The 17,986-nt window shown below is 46.5% G+C and overlaps 1 protein-coding gene across 1 annotated transcript in view; it reads right to left on the bottom strand.

The window, feature by feature from the left end:
* LOC140418027 (uncharacterized) overlaps window positions 1-4,086 on the bottom strand; it is a 50,185-nt gene extending 46,099 nt beyond the window's left edge. The window contains exons 1-2 of the mRNA XM_072501457.1: window positions 4,034-4,086; window positions 584-1,639 (exon numbers count right to left, since the gene is read on the bottom strand). Coding sequence (XP_072357558.1) covers window positions 584-1,283 — 700 coding nt within the window. The 5' untranslated portion in view covers window positions 1,284-1,639; window positions 4,034-4,086. The remainder of the gene's footprint in view (window positions 1-583; window positions 1,640-4,033) is intronic.
* Window positions 4,087-17,986: the final 13,900 nt, after the last annotated feature.

The raw sequence follows: 17,986 nt of genomic DNA, 5'->3' as shown, positions 1-17,986 counted from the left end.
CACCGAAATGTCTGGAATTGTATTGGATACCTGAGTACCAGTTCCTTTATCTTAGGGAAATGGGTCATTAGCATGCAAATCGGCTGGGGGTTTCGATCCCGTCTGCTTCTGCTTACAAATATACATTTAGGCTCTGAGCCTGCCTGAATCTTACATTGGCCATATTTCCCTTGAGGCTTTGCAAATGTCCATGTTTCTTTGTAAGTGGCCATCCCAGATGGCTACACCACCAAACACTATTTCGCTCTGTGATCCTCGTGAAAGTTGAAGCCAGGAATTCACAACATGGCTCAATGATCATCAGCCGACTGGAGGCAATTTTGTGAGACAAACCAGTCCAGCAAGAAGAAACCCTCCGCCCATCCCTATTGATCAACTGACACAATTAACAAAATGCAGTCCTGGATGCGATTGAGAGCAGACCAGCGGAATCCAACCCCTGTAATCAATTGTGAACTTGGTGTGTGAGCATGTGCGATGAAACACAAAGTCTCTCCCACACTGAGAGCAGAAGAACGGCCTCGCCCCATTGAGAACTTGGCGGTGTCTCCATAGTTGGGATGGATCACTGAATATCTCACCTACTCAGAGCAGGTGAACGGACTCTCCCCAGTGTGAACTCGCTGGTGTGTCCGCAGGCTGGATAACCAAGTGAATCCCTCCCCACAATGAGAGCAGATGAATGGCCTCTCCCCAGTGTGAACTCGCTGATGGCGCTGCAGGGTGGATAACCGAGAGAATCTCTTCTCACACTGAGAGCAGGTGAATGGCCTCTCCCCAGTGTGAACTCGCTGGTGTGCCTGCAGGTGGGATAACTGAGTGCATCCCTTCCCACACTGAGAGCAGGTGAACGGCCTCTCACCAGTGTGAACTCGCTGATGTCTCTGCAGGTCAGATAATTGAGTGAATCCCGTCTCACACTGAGAGCAGGTGAACGGCCTCTCCCCAGTGTGAACCCACTGGTGGCTCCGCAGGTGGGATAACTGAGTGTATCCCTTCCCGCACTGAGAGCAGGTGAACGGCCTCTCCCCAGTGTGAACTCGCTGATGTTTCTGCAGGTCAGATAATTGAGTGAATCCCTTCCCACACTGAGAGCAGGTGAACGGCCTCTCTCCAGTGTGAACTCGCTGGTGTCTCTGCAGGTCAGATAATAGAGTGAAACCTTTTCCACACTGAGAGCAGGTGAACGGCCTCTCACCAGTGTGACTGCGTCGATGAATTTCTAGCACAGACGGTGCTATGAATCCCTTCCCACAGTCCTCACATTTCCATGGTTTCTCCATGTTTTGGGTCTCCTCATGTCTGTCCAGTTCGGCCAATCAGTTGAGGCTTCGTCCATACACAGAACACGTGTACAGTCTCTCCCCGCTGTGAATGGTGCGATGTTTTTTCAGGCTGTGTAACTGGTTAAGGCTCTTTCCACAGTCAGTGCTCTGGAACACTCTCACTCGGGTGTGTGTGTCTCGGTGCTTTTCCAGTCACAATGGTGTTTAAAATCTTTTCAAGTTGACAGATGAGGCAAACATTTCTCCTTTAGATTCGAAGGCCAATGATATTCAGGTCCCAAGGAATTGAGGGACTGTCAGATCCAGACGACATGTATTAGATTTCTGTCTGTAATTTGGCCTCTTTGAATCACCTGTTGAACAATTTACAAAGATATCACTGTCAGTACAGGATAGAAATTCAGAACAAACTATTCTAGTTTCTCTGGAACTTTCTTTTCTCTTGCATTCCGCAACATCTGTAAATCTCCGTCCCACACACTCTCCCTCCATTCTCACTCTGCTGTACCTAATATTCACCCTCCCAATTCTCCTGAAGGTGCTGATTCAGGCTGATTGACAGATCCATGCTCACTGCTTCCTGGCCTGGACACAGGGACCACAACAAATCGGAGCTGCAGTCGGCCATTTGAACCTGCTCAACCATTCAATGAGAGCATTGGCCGATCTACCTCAGCATCATTTTCCCAAACTATCCCCCATATCTCTCGATACCTTCACTCCCTGGTTCTGGGAGAGGAGTGAGGGGGAGGGCAGAGGTGTGGGTGATGGTCGGACACGGTTGAGAGCCCCGTCGACCACAGTGGGTGGGAAGCCACGGTTAAGGAAGAATGAAGACACGTCAGCAGCACCGTTTTGGAAAGTGGCATCATCGGAACAGATGCGATGGAGGTGAAGGGACTGAGAGAATGGGATGAAGTCCTTCCAGGATGTGGGATGTGAAGTGCTGTAGTCGGCGTAGCTGTGGGAGTCGGTAGGTTTGTGGTGGATATTAGTGGACAGTCTATCTCAGAAATTGAAATAGAAAGGTCAAGGAAGGAAAGGGAAGTGTCGGAGACAGACCATGTGGAGGTGATAGAGGGGTGCAAACCGAAGCAAAATGAATATATTTTTCCAGACTTTGCAGAACACCTCCGGTCCATCCGCAAGCAGTTCTCAGACCTTCCTGTCGTTTGCCATTTCAACTCACCGCCCTGCTCTCAGTCCTCATGTCCGTCCTTGGCCTGCTGCAATGTTGAGGTGAAGCCCAGCGCAAACTGGAGGAACAGCACCTCATCTTCCGATTAGGCATGTTCCACCCTTCCGGACTTAACATTGAGTTCAACAACCTCAGACTCTCCACCACCTTTACCCCATTTTTATCTATCAATTTATTTTTGTTTTAATTTCTTCCATTGATCGTTTTTTCCCTCCCCATTATTCTTCTCCCCTCCCCCATTCGAATTATTTCAAGTTGCCCTTTACACACTGCTCACCTTTATTCTGCCATTCACACATTCTAACCTTTTTATGTACCACTATCAGCACCCTTCTTAGCCTTAATTACCACCATTTGCATTCCTTTTATCTTCTGTTCTCGACATCTTTGTCTATATCTCCACCTATTGCTGGTCCATATCCAGCCCCACCGCTCTATTCCACCCCCACCGCTCCATTCCACCCCCACCGCTCCATTCCACCCCTCCCCCACTACAGTACAAATCTGACCCCATTTCCAGTTCTCTCTAACTGTCACAAAGCGTCATGCAGACTCGAAACATTAGTTCCCTTTTCTCTCCACAGATGCTGTCAGACCTTCTGAGATTGTCCAGTATTTTCTGTTTTTGTTTACGATTCCAGCATCCACAGTAATTTATTTTCATAATATATCTAATCTGTACCATGTAAAAACACTCGACATATCTCTGTCCGACATGTATTTACTGTTCCTTTAAATTTTAGCCATCTCCAATAATAATAATAATCTTTATTGTCACAAGTAGGCTTACATTAACACTGCAATGAAATTATTGTGAAAAGCCCCGAGTCGCCACATTCCGGCGCCTGTTATAGAATTTACAGTGCAGAAGGAGGCCATTCGGCCCATCGCGTCTGCACCGGCTCTTGGAAAGAGCACCCTACCCAAGGCTATACCTCCACCCTATTCCCATAACCCAGTGACCCCACCCATCACTAAGGGAAATTTTGGACACTAAGGACAATTTAGCATTACCAATCCACCTAACTTGCACATCTTTGGATTGTGGGAGGAAACCGGAGCACCCAGGGGAAACCCATGCATACACGGGGAGAACGTGCAGACTCCGCACAGACAGTGACCCAAGCCGGGAATCGAACCTGGGACCCTGGAGCTGTGAAACAATTGTGCCAACCACTATGCTGCCGTGCTGTTTCGGTACACAGAGGGAAAATTCAAAATGTCCAAATTACCAGACATACGTCTTTCGGGACTTGTGGGAGGAAACCGGAGCACTTGCAGGAAACCCGCATAGACACAGGGGAAACCAACCCTTTTAATTGTGAACATTAGGAAAGAAACCACCCTTTTAGCCAAACAAATAGATGTGTCAAGCTGAGGGAGCAAAGGATGTCAATGTCTTTGAGAGAGAGAGATCTGGGCCAAGCTTTCCAGAGTCTGCACCCTCCCCGGATTCACTTCCTTTCCCTTCAGTTGCTGCAAGTGACCAATTGAAGGTGAGAATGAGAAAAGAAATGGAAAGGGGGAGAAAGGAAAGTGTTTTACTCACAGATGTTGGAGACAGGAAGAGGTTTCAGTCAGTGTCATGGTCAATCTTCATTAACACAACGTCTGCCTTCTGATTGGCTGGAGGACCAGAGTCCTTCCGGTCCTCCCAGTTTCCCATTGATTAATACCTCAGCAGGAAGGCCAGGGGCGGGCTTTCCTCCACACATGCGCAGCTTCCCCTCAGCCTTGGACATGCGCAGTACCTGATCACCCGCCCGTGCGGTGAATAGAGCGGTTTCCCTAGCGCGGGGGATTGTGGGAGCTGCGGCCGACACTGTCCAAACTCCTGGGACTGGGATGAAAAGTGGAGGAGGGGCAGTGACCTCACCCTGACACAAAGTACATGTTAGTAGTCACGGGGATTGATTGTAACGTTCGCCCTTAGCACCTGGGGAGGGGAATAGGTGAGTGTGAAACTGAATCCGAGAGTCAGCATCTTCACGGGAGGAGACTTGGGGGAAAGCAGGAGGACAGAAGGATAAATTAGTGTTAAAATCAATAATGAGGAGAGCATGGGTGGGGGTCAAATATTTATAGTTTGAGAGGAAGAAGGATTTTCCGTAACAACTAGAATTGTCAGTTGTGAATTTCTATTCTGTAATCACAGCGATGACTTTTAAAAAAAACATTTTTTAATATAGATTTAGAGTACCTAATTATTTTTTTCCAATTAAGGGGCAATTTAGCATGGCCAATCCACCTAACCTACACATCTTTTTGGGTTGTGGGGGTGAGACCCACGCAGACACGGCGAGTATGTGCAAACTCCACATGGACAGTGACCCAGGGCCGGGAGTGAACCCGGGTCCTCAGCACCGTGTGGCAGCAGTGCTGACCACTATGCCACCCTGATGATGTCAATCCTATCACACCCATTAAAGTCTCTATAAGGTCAGTCTTCAACCTTCTCTTCCCCAGGGGAAATATCCCCAACCTGTTCAATATCTCCTGAAACTTAAACATTCTCAGTTCTGATATCATCCTTGTTAATCTTTCTTGCACATCCTGGAGACCCTATCTCTGTTTTAAAGGGTATATAATTAATATTTAGATTTGGTTTAATTTGGTTGAAGGTGCCTTATTTACTCAGTTCCAAACTGACCCTCTAAAATGCTTCAATTCGAAAGAGGCTTAACAATCAGGCAAGAGAGGACTCTGAAATGTCAATGTTTATTTTTTTAAAGCAGTATACTGATGAAGTACACAAGTGACGTTCACCACCAAAATTGGGTAACCTGTTCTGGTAGAAGTGTGAATCTTCTTCAGGTTCCTGAACCAACAGTGATTTCCTAAATTCCTGCCCAGGAGCACTCAGTGTCTCCGCGACTAGAGTCCAACTTACAAAACCCAGGATCACTCACAAATCCCACTTTTACCTCTTGAATTAACATGACCTCATCTTGAATAAGACCTGTTGTAATCAGACAATTGGTCATGATTGTCACTGGGTTAATTTTATTGGATTTAACCATTGATGTAAATTGTTCCATGGAGCAGAATAATGGGACTGTTCAGGATCTTTCTAATATCTGAGTTCAGACAAAATCATGAATGGTTTGCATAGAGTACATAAAGAGAAACTGTTTCCACTGACAAAAGGATTGTTAACCAGAGGACAAGATTTAAGGTTATTCACAAAAAAGCCAGAGGGGAAATGAGGACGATGAATCTGTACACAGTGAGGTGCTGTGATCCGGAATGCACTATCTGACAGGCTGGTGGAAGCAGATTCAACACCAGGAGTTGGATAAATATTAGAAAGGGACTAGTTTTCAGGGTTCATGGGGAAAGGAAGGATAGTGGGACTAATTGAGTACTTCTTTCAAAGAGCCAGCACAGGCACGATGGGCCGAATGACCTGTGTGGTGAGATTCTGTGATCAAAGATGAATAAATGTGTGTCTGCAATATGTATAGTGATGTCAATAATGTCTGGAATTCCCCTTTCCCCGTTTCAGTTGTCTCCCTTTCCTTCCAATTTGATTTTAGACAGAGAACAGAAGCAAATGGCTTTCAGTACATTGAGCAGCCCCGATCTCTATTCTCAGCCAGCGTTACACAGAGGGGGAAGGGGTGGATTCTCAGACCAGCGAGTCAAGGCAGCCTCTTTAAATGGGCAGTTCCCACAATGTATTCAGTGACCACACTGGGAACTCCTGTCCTCTCCAGTCAGCTGGCTCGTGCCAAGGACCCGGGTTTGATTCCCGGCTTGAGTCACTGTCTGTGCAGAGTCTGCACGTTCTCCCCATGTCCGCGTGGGTTTCCTCCAGGCACTCCAGTTTCCTCTCAAAAGTGCAGAAAGACGTGCTTGTTATGTGAATTCGACATTCTGAATTGTCCCTCACTATACCCAAACAGGTGCCGTAGAGTGGCGATTCGGGGATTTTCACAGTAACTTAATTGCACTGATAACGTAAGCCTACTTGTGACACTAATAAAGATTTTTATTATTAGGTGGGATGAAGTATTGAATCTCTTCCCACAGTCAGAGCAGGCAAACGGCCTCTCGTCAGTATGAACTTGCTGGTATGTCCACAGGTTGAATGGAACACTGAATACCTTTCCCACACAGAGCAGCAGAATGGTCACACCCTGAGTGTGAATGTGTCAATGAGTTTCCACTGTAGACGGACAACTAAACCTTGCTGGTGTCTCCGCAGTGTGGATGACCTTCTAAACTTCTTTGTGCAGTGAGAGCAGCTAAACGGTCTCTCCCCAGTGTGAACGCACTGGTGCATTTCCATTGTTTCTCCATGGTGCGGGTGTTTCCTGCTGTCCCTCCAGGTTAGACAATCAGTTGAAGGCTCACACAGGATACGTGTATGGTCTCTGCCCGCTGTGAATGGTGCAATGCTTTTTCAGGCTCTTTCCACAGTCAGTGAGCTGGAATACTCTCACTCGGGTGTGTGTCTCTGTGCTTTTCCAGTCACACTGATGTTTAAAACATTTTGAAGCACAAGGAACAATCAAACATTTCTCCTTCTGGATTTAAAAGCCGTTGATATTCAATGAATTGAGTAACGTTGTCAGATTTTGAAGTGAAGTTTGTTTTTAAAACAAATATTTTTATTCAAGTTTTCAACATTTTAACATTTGTACAACACACAAACAAACAAACCCAAACCTCAACGCCTCTCTCCCCAACCACAAACTGCCCCCCTACTCTTTGAAGGCCACCAGATCCCCAAAATATAACACAAATAAAACCCATCTCTGGTGGAACCCCTTATCTGCCCCTCTCAGAGCAAATTTCACCTTCTCTAAATACAAGAACAAGAACTCCATTGGATCCTCCAGCCACGTCGAGGCACCGGTGCAGCGGGAGGGGAGCAAGTTGGTCTCCACCTCAACAGATCCTGCCTGCAGGCAATCAACAAGGCGAAGGCTAAAACATCTGCCCACTCACCCATCTGCAGCTCTGGCAGGTCTGACACCCCAAATACGATCACGAAGGGACCCGGCTCCAAATGCTCATGCAGAACCTCAGACATGGTGCTGAACACTGACCCCCAAAATTTCTCCAACTTTGGGCAGGACCAGAACATATGGACTTGATTGGCTGAACCCCTCCCACACTGCTCACAGCTATCCTTCCACCTCCTTGAACAACCATCTCATCCTCACCTTCATTAAGTGCACCCTGTGCACAACTTTCAATTGAATCACCCCCAGCCTCGCACACGAGGTTGAGACGTTAACCCTCTGCAGCACCTCACACCATAGTCCTCCCTCCAACACCATCCCAAACCCTTCCTCCCACTTGGTCTTAATCCTTTTCATGGACTCCTTGTTCTCTGCCATAATCCTACCATAGATCGCCAAAACAGTCTCACTCTCCAGCTCCCCCAACCTCCACCCCCCCACCCCAACCCCCCCACCCCATCCCCCCACCCCACCCCCCCCACCCCCCACCCACCCCCCACACTCCCCCTCACCCCCCCCAGACAGAGAGACTGTGCAAATAAACAGTGGATCAGTCGACATCAATAATTTTAAACTGCCTGTGATAAAGGAAATCTATGTGCTGTGTGTGATGGGAGGAAGTGGGCTCTGTGTCTGACCATCACCAAACTTGTTTCCCTCAAATTGGTAGATAGTGACATCCTGACAGATGTAAACAGATGTCCTTCTGGGTTTAATATGACTGTCAGCTATGCTCCGACAGACGAACTGTCAGTCTCTGCCTGACTCTCCTACAGCTTCCTCTCATAGTTGAGTTGGACAAGGAACACTCATCACTTGAGCTGGGAAAAGCCATTGACTGCTGAGCAATGGGTGAACATGGATTCAGATCCGCTTCTAAGTTTTGTGTCATCTGCAAACTTTGAAATTGTCCCCTGCAACCACGATCTAGATTATTAATATGCACCAGGAAAAGCAAGGGTCCAAATACTGACCCCTGGGGGACACCACTACAAACCTCCCTCCAGCCTGAAAAATATCCATTGACTGTTATTCTCTGCTTCCTATTATTCTGTCACTTTTTGTGTCCACCGTACCACTGTCTCTTTTATTCCATGAGCTATAATTCTTCCCACAAATCTGTTGTGTTGCATTGCATTGAATGCTCACTGAAAGTCAATGTACACTACATCAACGGCATTACCCTCATCAACCCTTTCTGTTACCTCCTTAAAAAATCCAGCAAGTCAGTTAAACACGATTTCCCCTTTAGAACTCCATACTGGTTCTTGCAAATCAGTCCATATTTTCCATGTGGCATTTAATTCAATCTGGAATAATTGATTCTTGAAGCTTGCCCACCAATGATGTTAAACTAACTGATCTGTAATTGCTGGGGCTATCCTTTTTGAACAAATGCATAAGATTTGTAATTCTCCAGTGCTCTGGCACCTTCAGCAAAGACTGGGAAATTATTGCCAGCTGCCCTGTAATTTATATTCTTACTTTAACACTTCCACCTTATCAATTTTGAACCCATCTAGGGACAAAGTTTGCTAGTCTGTCTCCATGACCTGGGTAGCATCTATCTCCTTGGTAAAGACAAACAGCAAGTTTAGTTTTATTTTGAATAGGGTGTCAGTTACTGTTTCTCATTCTTTAAAAGCTCCTTCTTCACATTTGAACAGGTAATGGTAAGAGGGAGAAAACTGATACACAGTGACCCAAAAACAAGATGCTGTAAACATTCAGATAAAAGCAAGTTACTGCAGATGCTGGAATCTGAAACAAAATCAGTAAAAACTCAACAATCTCAGCAGGTCTGACAGCATCTGTGGAGAGAAAGGGAGCTAATGTTTCAAGTCTGGATGGCTTTGACAAAGAGTCATCCAGACAAAATATTTGCTCCCTTTTCTCTCCACAGATGCTGTCAGACCTGCTGAGATTGTCCAGTACATTATGGTACTGGAGACATTCCCTGTCTACCCAGCTTTATTTTGAAGTCAGCCCCTGAATTGTGTGGACACAGTTTCAGATTTCCACATTTGAGGAACAAACATTGAAATATTTGCTCCACACCCTCAGGGTTTCATCTGTTTCAAGCCACAAACAGGAAGGTCCAGTTTTCTCCTGAAGTTTCAGACAAATCAGCTTAAAATGACACAGAGTTTCAGCCAATGTGGGAGATTCCAGCTGATCCCCGCCCCTCACGCACTCCGACTGGTTGGAGGACCAGCTGCTCCCGTTCAGTCATCCAGGTCCGTCCCCTCTTTCTATTGGTCGGGGGCTGCCGTCAGTCAACCTGGCATTGTGATGCAGTGCATGCGCAATGTGGCTGCTATAGTTCGACATCAGTGCGCAGGCGCGGGAACGGAGTTTGGAGCATGCGCAATTCCAGTGTAGGCCTCGGGAAGGGACTCCTTTGTCCCGGAGAAGCGGAGTCAGCGTCAGGCGGTGGGTGGGAGGATCTGCAAACCCTTCAGAATCATTGTCAGCTCCCTGATTTGCAGCTGCCGGGAACAGGCCCAGGTTAACCCTCCTACTTCAGCAACTGGAGGATGGTTCACACCAGAGGAGGGGGACAGTAAATAAGAGCTGACACTTTGGACTCAAATCAATGAGGATTCTGATCTCTGGAAAGGAAGGAAACCCTGGGAGGTGGGCGGGGAGGATTCACAAACACCCGCTGGAGGCCCCAAACCCCCAATAGGAACCTGCAGGTCCCGAGTTTGCAGTTCCCGGGGCTTGTTTACTTCTTGTCTGCCCAAGTGAGCGGGCATCAGGGTCCCAGTGACCAGGACAGAAAATGAGTGGTTAATTGATTTTATTCTCACTTTGCAAAGAGGCTTGAGAACTGAACCCAGCCAGAGTGGAGGCAGGAGGTAAACTGTAAGGAAAATAATTGTGAAGGTGCTGTGCTGGGTTTGACGGGCTGACCAACTCTCATGGTGAAAATTAAGGGTGGTGTTTGCCAGAGCTGTTGGAACATAGAAGCGGTAAGGAACATGGTTTTGTGCAGTGACAAAGATCCAATTTATAGTACAGCCAGCATCCAGGCAGCATGCAGACTGGGACAGTGGACTCAGATACATTTCTGTAACGTATGGGACTATTAAACACCCTGGGATTTGCATTCAGCACAGTGAGCAAGAGAGTGTATGGGAGTAGGATTTACTGTTTTGCAGGTACAAATGAGGAAAATATGTTGTATAGAAAATAGAATTGTATGTTCAGGATTTCTCTCTGTATAACGTTTTGTGCTCTTTTCCAGGGCACTAGAATGGGTGGATTTACAGACAGGAAGCTCAAACTGAATATCACAGCATGATCTGACAGAGTCACCGAGTCGCCACGGCCAGAATATCATTAGTCATTGAATTTGGAAGGAGCAATGTTTGTGTGTTCTGCCTGTGTGACACCATTTCAAACATCATTGTGTCTGGAAAAGCATCAGGACACACACTGGAATGAGAGTGTTCCAGTACATTGACTGTACAAAGAGCTTTAACCAGTAAAACAGCCTGTAAAAAAAATCACACCATTCGCAGCAGGGAGAAACCATACAGGTGTTCTGTGTATGTGGACAAAGCTTCAACGGACCGTCCAAGCTGGAGAGATATGAGGAAACTGGCACCATGGAGAAACCGTGGAAATGTGAGGACTGTGGTGAAGGATTCAATTCTTCACCCCGGCTGGAAATCCATCGACGCGTTCACACTGGGGAAAGGCCGTTCAGCTGTTCTGTGTGTGAGAGGAGATTCACTCAGTCATCTGCCCTTTGCTTACACCAGCGAGTTCACGCTGAGAAGAAACCATTCAGCTGCACAACCTGTGAAGAGAAATTCAAGTCTTTATCCATCCTCACTGAACACCAGCGAATTCACACGAGTCAGAAACCATTCATTTGCTTTGTGTGTGGGAAGGGATTCACTCAGGTATTCACCCTCCAGACACACCACCAAATGCACACAAACGAGGAACCATTCAGGTGCATCACCTGTGGAGAGACTTTTAGTCAGTCAACTGACCTCAGTGAGCACCAACACACTCACACTGGGGAGAAGCCGTTCACCTGCTCCGTGTGTGGGATGGGATTTCCTTGGGCATCCCAATTGCTGACACATCAGTGGGATCACACCGGGGGGAGACGGTTCTCTTGCTCCTTGTGTGGAGCGGGATTCACTCAGTCACAACACCTGCTGAGACACCAGCGAGTTCACAAATGACTGCAGGGATTGGAATCTGCTGTTTTGCTGCTGCTAATCGCATCCAGGATTGATAGTCTGACAATATCTGGTTTGATTCTGCTGATGTTAACAATCTCTATAACTGGCTGCAGTTTAATATTCTGAAAATGTCACTGATTTTTGGGGCTGCAATGTCCCTTTTTAAAAGCCCCATCTGTGATATTTCTCCTTAATTCAAGAACTCTCAACAGGAACACATTGACAGTAAAATTATCATAGATTATCATAGAATTTACAGTGCAGAAGGAGGCCACCCGGTCCATCGAGTTCACACCGGCTCTTGGAAAGAGCACCCTACCCAAGGTCAACACCTCTGCCCCATCCCCATAACCCAGTAACCCCACCCAACACTAAGGGCAATTTTGGACACTAAGGGCAATTTATCATGGCCAATCCACCTAACCTGCACATCTTTGGACTGTGGGAGGAAACCGGAGCGCCCGGAGGAAACCCACGCACACACGGGGAGGATGTGCAGACTCCGCACAGACAGTGACCCAAGCCGGAATCGAACCTGGGACCCTGGAGCTGTGAAGTAATTGTGCTATCCATAATGCTACCGTGCTGCCCACGTTAAGAACTTGTACTTCAATCCTAACTTGGTCTTAGATGCAAATCAGTGTCTAAAAGGTTCCACTGATTAACATCTCCAATTAGAAACTGCAGATTAATCCTTGCTGACAATTCTTACTGACTTCTTCAGTGTTCTGTCCATTATGATATTAAATTGTGAAGGAAGCGAAACAAACAGTGAAATATTATACAGGTACTGTAAAAACGTACATAGAAATCTTAACATCAACATGTACACTGATGAAGTTTGGAAGTCGCTGAGTTGAATCATTTCTGACACAGCAGCAGCAACATTTGGTAAAGGTGGAACCCACAACAAAGACTGGTTCAGACTCACTCAGCCGAGATGACACCTGTCATTGAAGCAAAAAGCAAAGTCGACCTGATGTGCAGCATAAACCCAACAGCTAGAACACTGCATTACTTGAACGTAGCCAAGACAGTTGTGTAAATATCAGGGAGATCCTGTGCAAATAAACATTGGACCAGCCTCTGTCAATAATTCCAAGCTGCCTGTGACAATGGAAATCTACGACTGATGGGGTCAAGAGGGATCTTTGTCCGACCATCACTAAAGTTGTGCGACTGAAATTGGCAGCTGGTGAAGTTCTTACCAACAGAAGTAAACAGATGTCCTGCTGGGTTGATCACGACTGTGAGCTGGACATCTCCCAGACTCTGATTGTCTCTATTGCAGCTTCCATGTTGAGTTGGAGAAGGAACCCTCACCAGTTGAGCTGGAAGATGCCATTGATTGCTGAGCAAGCAGAAAGGCACCCGGCAAGGATGGAATTCCAGCTGATCTGCTTACACACGGAAAGTCCCTTCGGCTGTCGCACCTTCATGACCTCCGACGTCTCTGATGGGCGACAGGAACCATTCCATACGTGTGATGCAAAATCATCACAACATATAAAATCAGCAGTGACAGAGGAGATTCCAACAACTACAGGGACATCTCACTCCTTAGCATCACTGGGAGGTCCTTCACTAGGGTCATGCCTAAAAGATCCATCTACTTGCAGACTGATATATCCAGAAGCATGTGGTGAACCACTGTAATAGGAGATGTAAGGTAGGACCTGCACTACAGGTTCGCCGGTAGCTCCTGCTGGCTGGCTCCGCCCACGGAGAACTGTATAAATATGCATGACCTCCAGTGCCCTGCCATTTCGCCAGCTGCAGCAGGAGGCCATGCATCTGACTGTAATAAAGCCACAGTTCTACCCAACTTTAGTCTTTGTGCAATTGATCATGCATCAATTTATTACGGTCAGATTTTCCACAGAATGGATATCAGAATTAAGCCCGATCGCCTGCAGCTAGATCCGCACGCGCCCGACGCCAGAAAAGACTTTACTCACTGGCTAGCATGTTTTGAGGCCTACATCAAGGCTGCGGACCCCAAGCCAACGGAGGCTCAGAAGATAAACGTCCTGTACTCCAGACTGAGCTCCAGCGTGTTCCCGTTGATCCAAGACGCCACGAATTACACAAAAGCAATGGAACTCCTGAAGGAACACTACGCGCAGAAGGCGAACACGCTCTTCGCCAGGCATGTACTCGCCACCCGCTCGCAACTACATGGTGAGTCCATCAAAGACTTCTGGCGGGCCCTAAATCCACTCGTCCGGGACTGTGACTGTCAGGCCGTTACGACCGCCGAACACGCAAATCTCCTCCTGCATGATGCCTTCGTGACGGGGATTGCGCGGACCGCATCCGAGAACAATTACTGGAAGGGGCCACGCTCGAACTGGCGGAGACAAAAACCTTGGCGCTCACCATGACGGTCGCATCCCGTAACGTATAATTGTACCCCTCCCGCCGCGCTGCCCACCCTTCTACTCTTTCCTACCCCTCCTGGACCCCGCTGATGACCTCCTCAGCTGGGGCCCTGCCTTCCCAATACGCCGCACGCCGATCCGCGCACCCCGGGGGTCCCCGCTGCTACTTCTGCGGTCAGCAGAAGCACCCCCACCAACACTGCCCGGCCCGCACTGCAGTTTGTAAAGCCTGCAGTAAAAAGGGCCACTTAGCGGCTGGGAGCCAGGCCAGCACAGTCGTTGCGATCGCGCCCGCTATTGCCCCCTACCCCACGCCAGACGCACAATGGGAGCCACAATCTTCTCCTCCCGGGTCCATGTGCGACCAATGGGCGCCGCCATCTTGTCCCCCTTCGTCCATGTGCGCCCTGTGGGTGCCGCCATCTTGTCCCGATCCCGCGATGTGCGCACCATGGGCGCCGCCATCTTGTCCCGACCCCGCAATGTGCGCACCAGGGGCGCCGCCATCTTGTCCCCCACAGGGTCTCCAGACATCCCTCGTGCATCAAAGCACAGTGCGCTTTCTCTGCTGACAGGTCTGCAGTGAACATGATCTTCTCCACATACCAGCTACAAGAACAATTGGTATTTAATCTAAAATGTCTATGCTGAGAAAAGTGAAACGTTATCATTACTGAGTGAAAGTGAACCTTTCAGTGTGAATCACAATTTAATTGTACAATTGGAAAAGGCACCAAAATGTTTGATTCCCTCAAGACAAACTTCAGCCTCACATAGAAACATATAAAATAGAAGCAGGAGGAGGCCATTCGGCCCTTCGAGCTTGCTCCATCATTCATTATGATCATGGCTGATCACCCAACTCAGTAACCTGTTCCCCACTTTCCCTCCACATCCTTTGATCCCTTTTGCCCGAAGAGCTGTATCTAACTGCTTCTTGAAAGCAGACAATGTTTTGTCCTCAACTCTTTCTGTGGTAGTGAATTCCCCAGGCTGACCACCCTCTGGGTGAAGAAATTTCTCCTCATCTCTGTCCTAAGTGGTCTACCCATATCCTTCGACTATCACACATGGTGCTGGACTCCCCCACCATTGGGAATATCCTTCCCACATTTACCCAGTCTAGTCCTGTCAGAAGTTTATAGGTTTCCATAAGATCCCTCTCATTCTTCTGAACTCCAGCGAACATAATCCTAACTGGCTGAATCTCTCCTCATACGTCAGTCCCACCATCCCAGGAATCAGTCTGGTAAACCTTCACTGCACTCCCTCTATAGCAAGAATATCCTTCCACAGATAAGGAGACCAAAGCTGCAGACAATACCCCAGGTGTGGCCTCACCAAGGCCCTGTAAAATTGCAACAAGACATCCCTCATCTAAATCATGAATATATATTGTGAATAGCTGAGGTCCTAGTACCGATCCATTCGGAAAAATACTTGTTTATTCCTACGCGTTTATTCCTACTTTTTATTTCCTGCCTGCCAACCAATTTTCTATCCATCTCAATACACTATCCCCAAACCCATGCGTTTCAACTTCACATGCTAATCTCTGATGTGGAACTTTGTTGAAAGCCCTCTGAAAGTCCAAATAAACCACATCCACTGGCTTCCCCTCATCGACTACTAGTTACATCCTTGAAGAATTCCAATAGATTTGTCAAGCATGATTTCCCTTTCATAAATCCATGTTGATTCTGTCCAATTCTGCCACTGTTTTCTAAGTACTTCGCTTTAAAACCTTTGATCATGGACTTTAGAATTTTCCCCACTGCCGTCATCACGTTGATTGGTCTATAATTCCGTTTACTTTCTACCTCCCTTTTTAAAGAGTGGGGTTACATTAGCCACCCTCTAATCTGTAGGAACTGTTCCAGAATCTGTACAATCTTGGAAGATGACCACCAATGCATCCACTATTTCTTGAGTCACTTCCTTAAGTAGTCTGGTATGTAGATTATCAGGCCCCGGAGATTTATCGACCTTCAATCTCATCAATTTCCCCAACACCATTTCTCTACTCTGATTTCCTTCAGTTCCTCTCCTCTCTGAACCCTACATTCCCCAACATTTCTGGTATGTTATTTATGTCGTTCTTTGAGAAGACAGAAGCAAAGTATGTATTGAGTTGCTCAGCCATTTGTCTTCACCAATCTTTTTCTCTTCGCGTATCTATAGAAACTTTTGCAGACAGTTTTTTATGTTCCACACAAGCTTACCCTCGTACGCTATTTCCCCTTTCTTAATCAATCTCTTGGTCCTCCTTTGCTGAATTCTAACCTGCTCCCAATCCTCAGGTTTGTTATTTCTCCTGGCCAATTTGTGGGCTTATTCCTTGGATCTTGAAGTAATGTTTCAGAACTCACAAACTGTGGGAGGCTCCACCCTCTTTAAGAATGTTGAAGCTTACCTGTGAAAGCTAATGTTCTTGCTTTATTTTTCTTCAGGTTTATTCCTGTGATTTGGAAAGGTGCCTCAAGGAGAATGGGGAAAAAAAGTTACAATTGGGCAAAGCTGAAACCCCCTTCCCAAAAGAATTGGAAAACAAAGTTTAAAATGCTGTTTGGTTCATCTTTGATCTGAAAAGGAAAGTCACCTAAAGTCAGCACAATTGGGCAGAGTTGGGAATGTTTGCAAACAACCCGAGAAGTTAACCCTTTCCACTGACAGCACGGTGATAATTTGCCTTTTAAAGATTTGGCTTTATCCCATTTCTTATCTTTCAAAACAGGGTGTTTGAGAACGGGAGATATGGGAGTTATCTCCAAACTGATTTCAAATATTTGTGTCTCTGATATACAAAAACAATATTGTGTGAATGCAATACTATTGGACAGTAAAGTTTCTCCAGGACTCCTGAATGAAACTGAATAATAATTAATAGGATGGCCCACTCCGAATAAGATCGAGAAAATCACATTACCCAATGGAAATTGGAATAACTCACCCCGGGGAGAGCTCAATAGAATAGATCAATGTTATATCAATGTACATTCCAGTGAAAATCAGTGTCGATCAGACAAATAAATTGATAACTTTCTCTTGGAGATAAATGTGTCCCTGCCTCTGAACTTTAAAAGATAAACTGAATTGATTGGCCATTGACTGAGGCATTGGAGCCATGCAGGGAGAGAGAAGTACAGATCCTCCGACAGAGATCCCCCCCCCCCCCCCCCCCCCACCCCCGGCCCACGCACCAGATGTTTTGGTAAGATCACCTGAAAGGCCAAGAGTGACGTGTATGGCACATCGAGCCTGATACTGGGATACCAGTGTGGGTGTGCTGATGTGGAAATGCATGGTGAAGCTGCACTGAAGAACGGGTCCCAGACATACTCAGCTATTCGATAACAGAACAACATCGAGTGATTAATGTGGTCAGTAAAATGAGACAACATTTTAAATCATTATGATATTGACACATATTCCACTGGAAAACTGACTTTAAAACAATCAGAATATAATTATACACACTTGTATCTGTCAGAGGGAGTGAAATTAAAGTGAAGAGGGATCGAGAATCTGGATTTAGAAAATATCCACAAGGTGAAGGTAGCTGAACAGAGAGCTGGAGAATCTTTAAAGTCCGTGCATGAACTTCTGTTTGAAGCTGATGTATTTTCAACATGCCAATAATTTGGAATGGTGTGAGATGGTCTGCAGCTGGGAAAGATGAATCTAAGTGAACAGTTATCACATTTTACTGGAAAGGATTTTACTTTTATTCTTGGCGGCAGCTCAAGCATTTGTGTTGCTGATTCTGATAACTTTAGCAGTTTTAGTATGTTATCCAAATGTGTTATCTATGTAATCAAGAAATTATGAAAAAAAGCTTGTAGTGTAGAAATAGGTGGGTTGATCAGAAATCAGTTGAGAGAAGTCAATAAGGATATTCACTTCTCAAGACGGGAAGATTTGTAAGAAATAAATGATAAAATATGAA

The sequence above is a fragment of the Scyliorhinus torazame genome, chromosome 5, assembly GCF_047496885.1.
Source record: "Scyliorhinus torazame isolate Kashiwa2021f chromosome 5, sScyTor2.1, whole genome shotgun sequence".
NCBI lineage: Eukaryota > Metazoa > Chordata > Chondrichthyes > Carcharhiniformes > Scyliorhinidae > Scyliorhinus > Scyliorhinus torazame.
The sequence above is the reverse complement of the archived record's forward strand: the minus strand, read 5'-3'. Positions and strand labels throughout refer to the sequence as shown.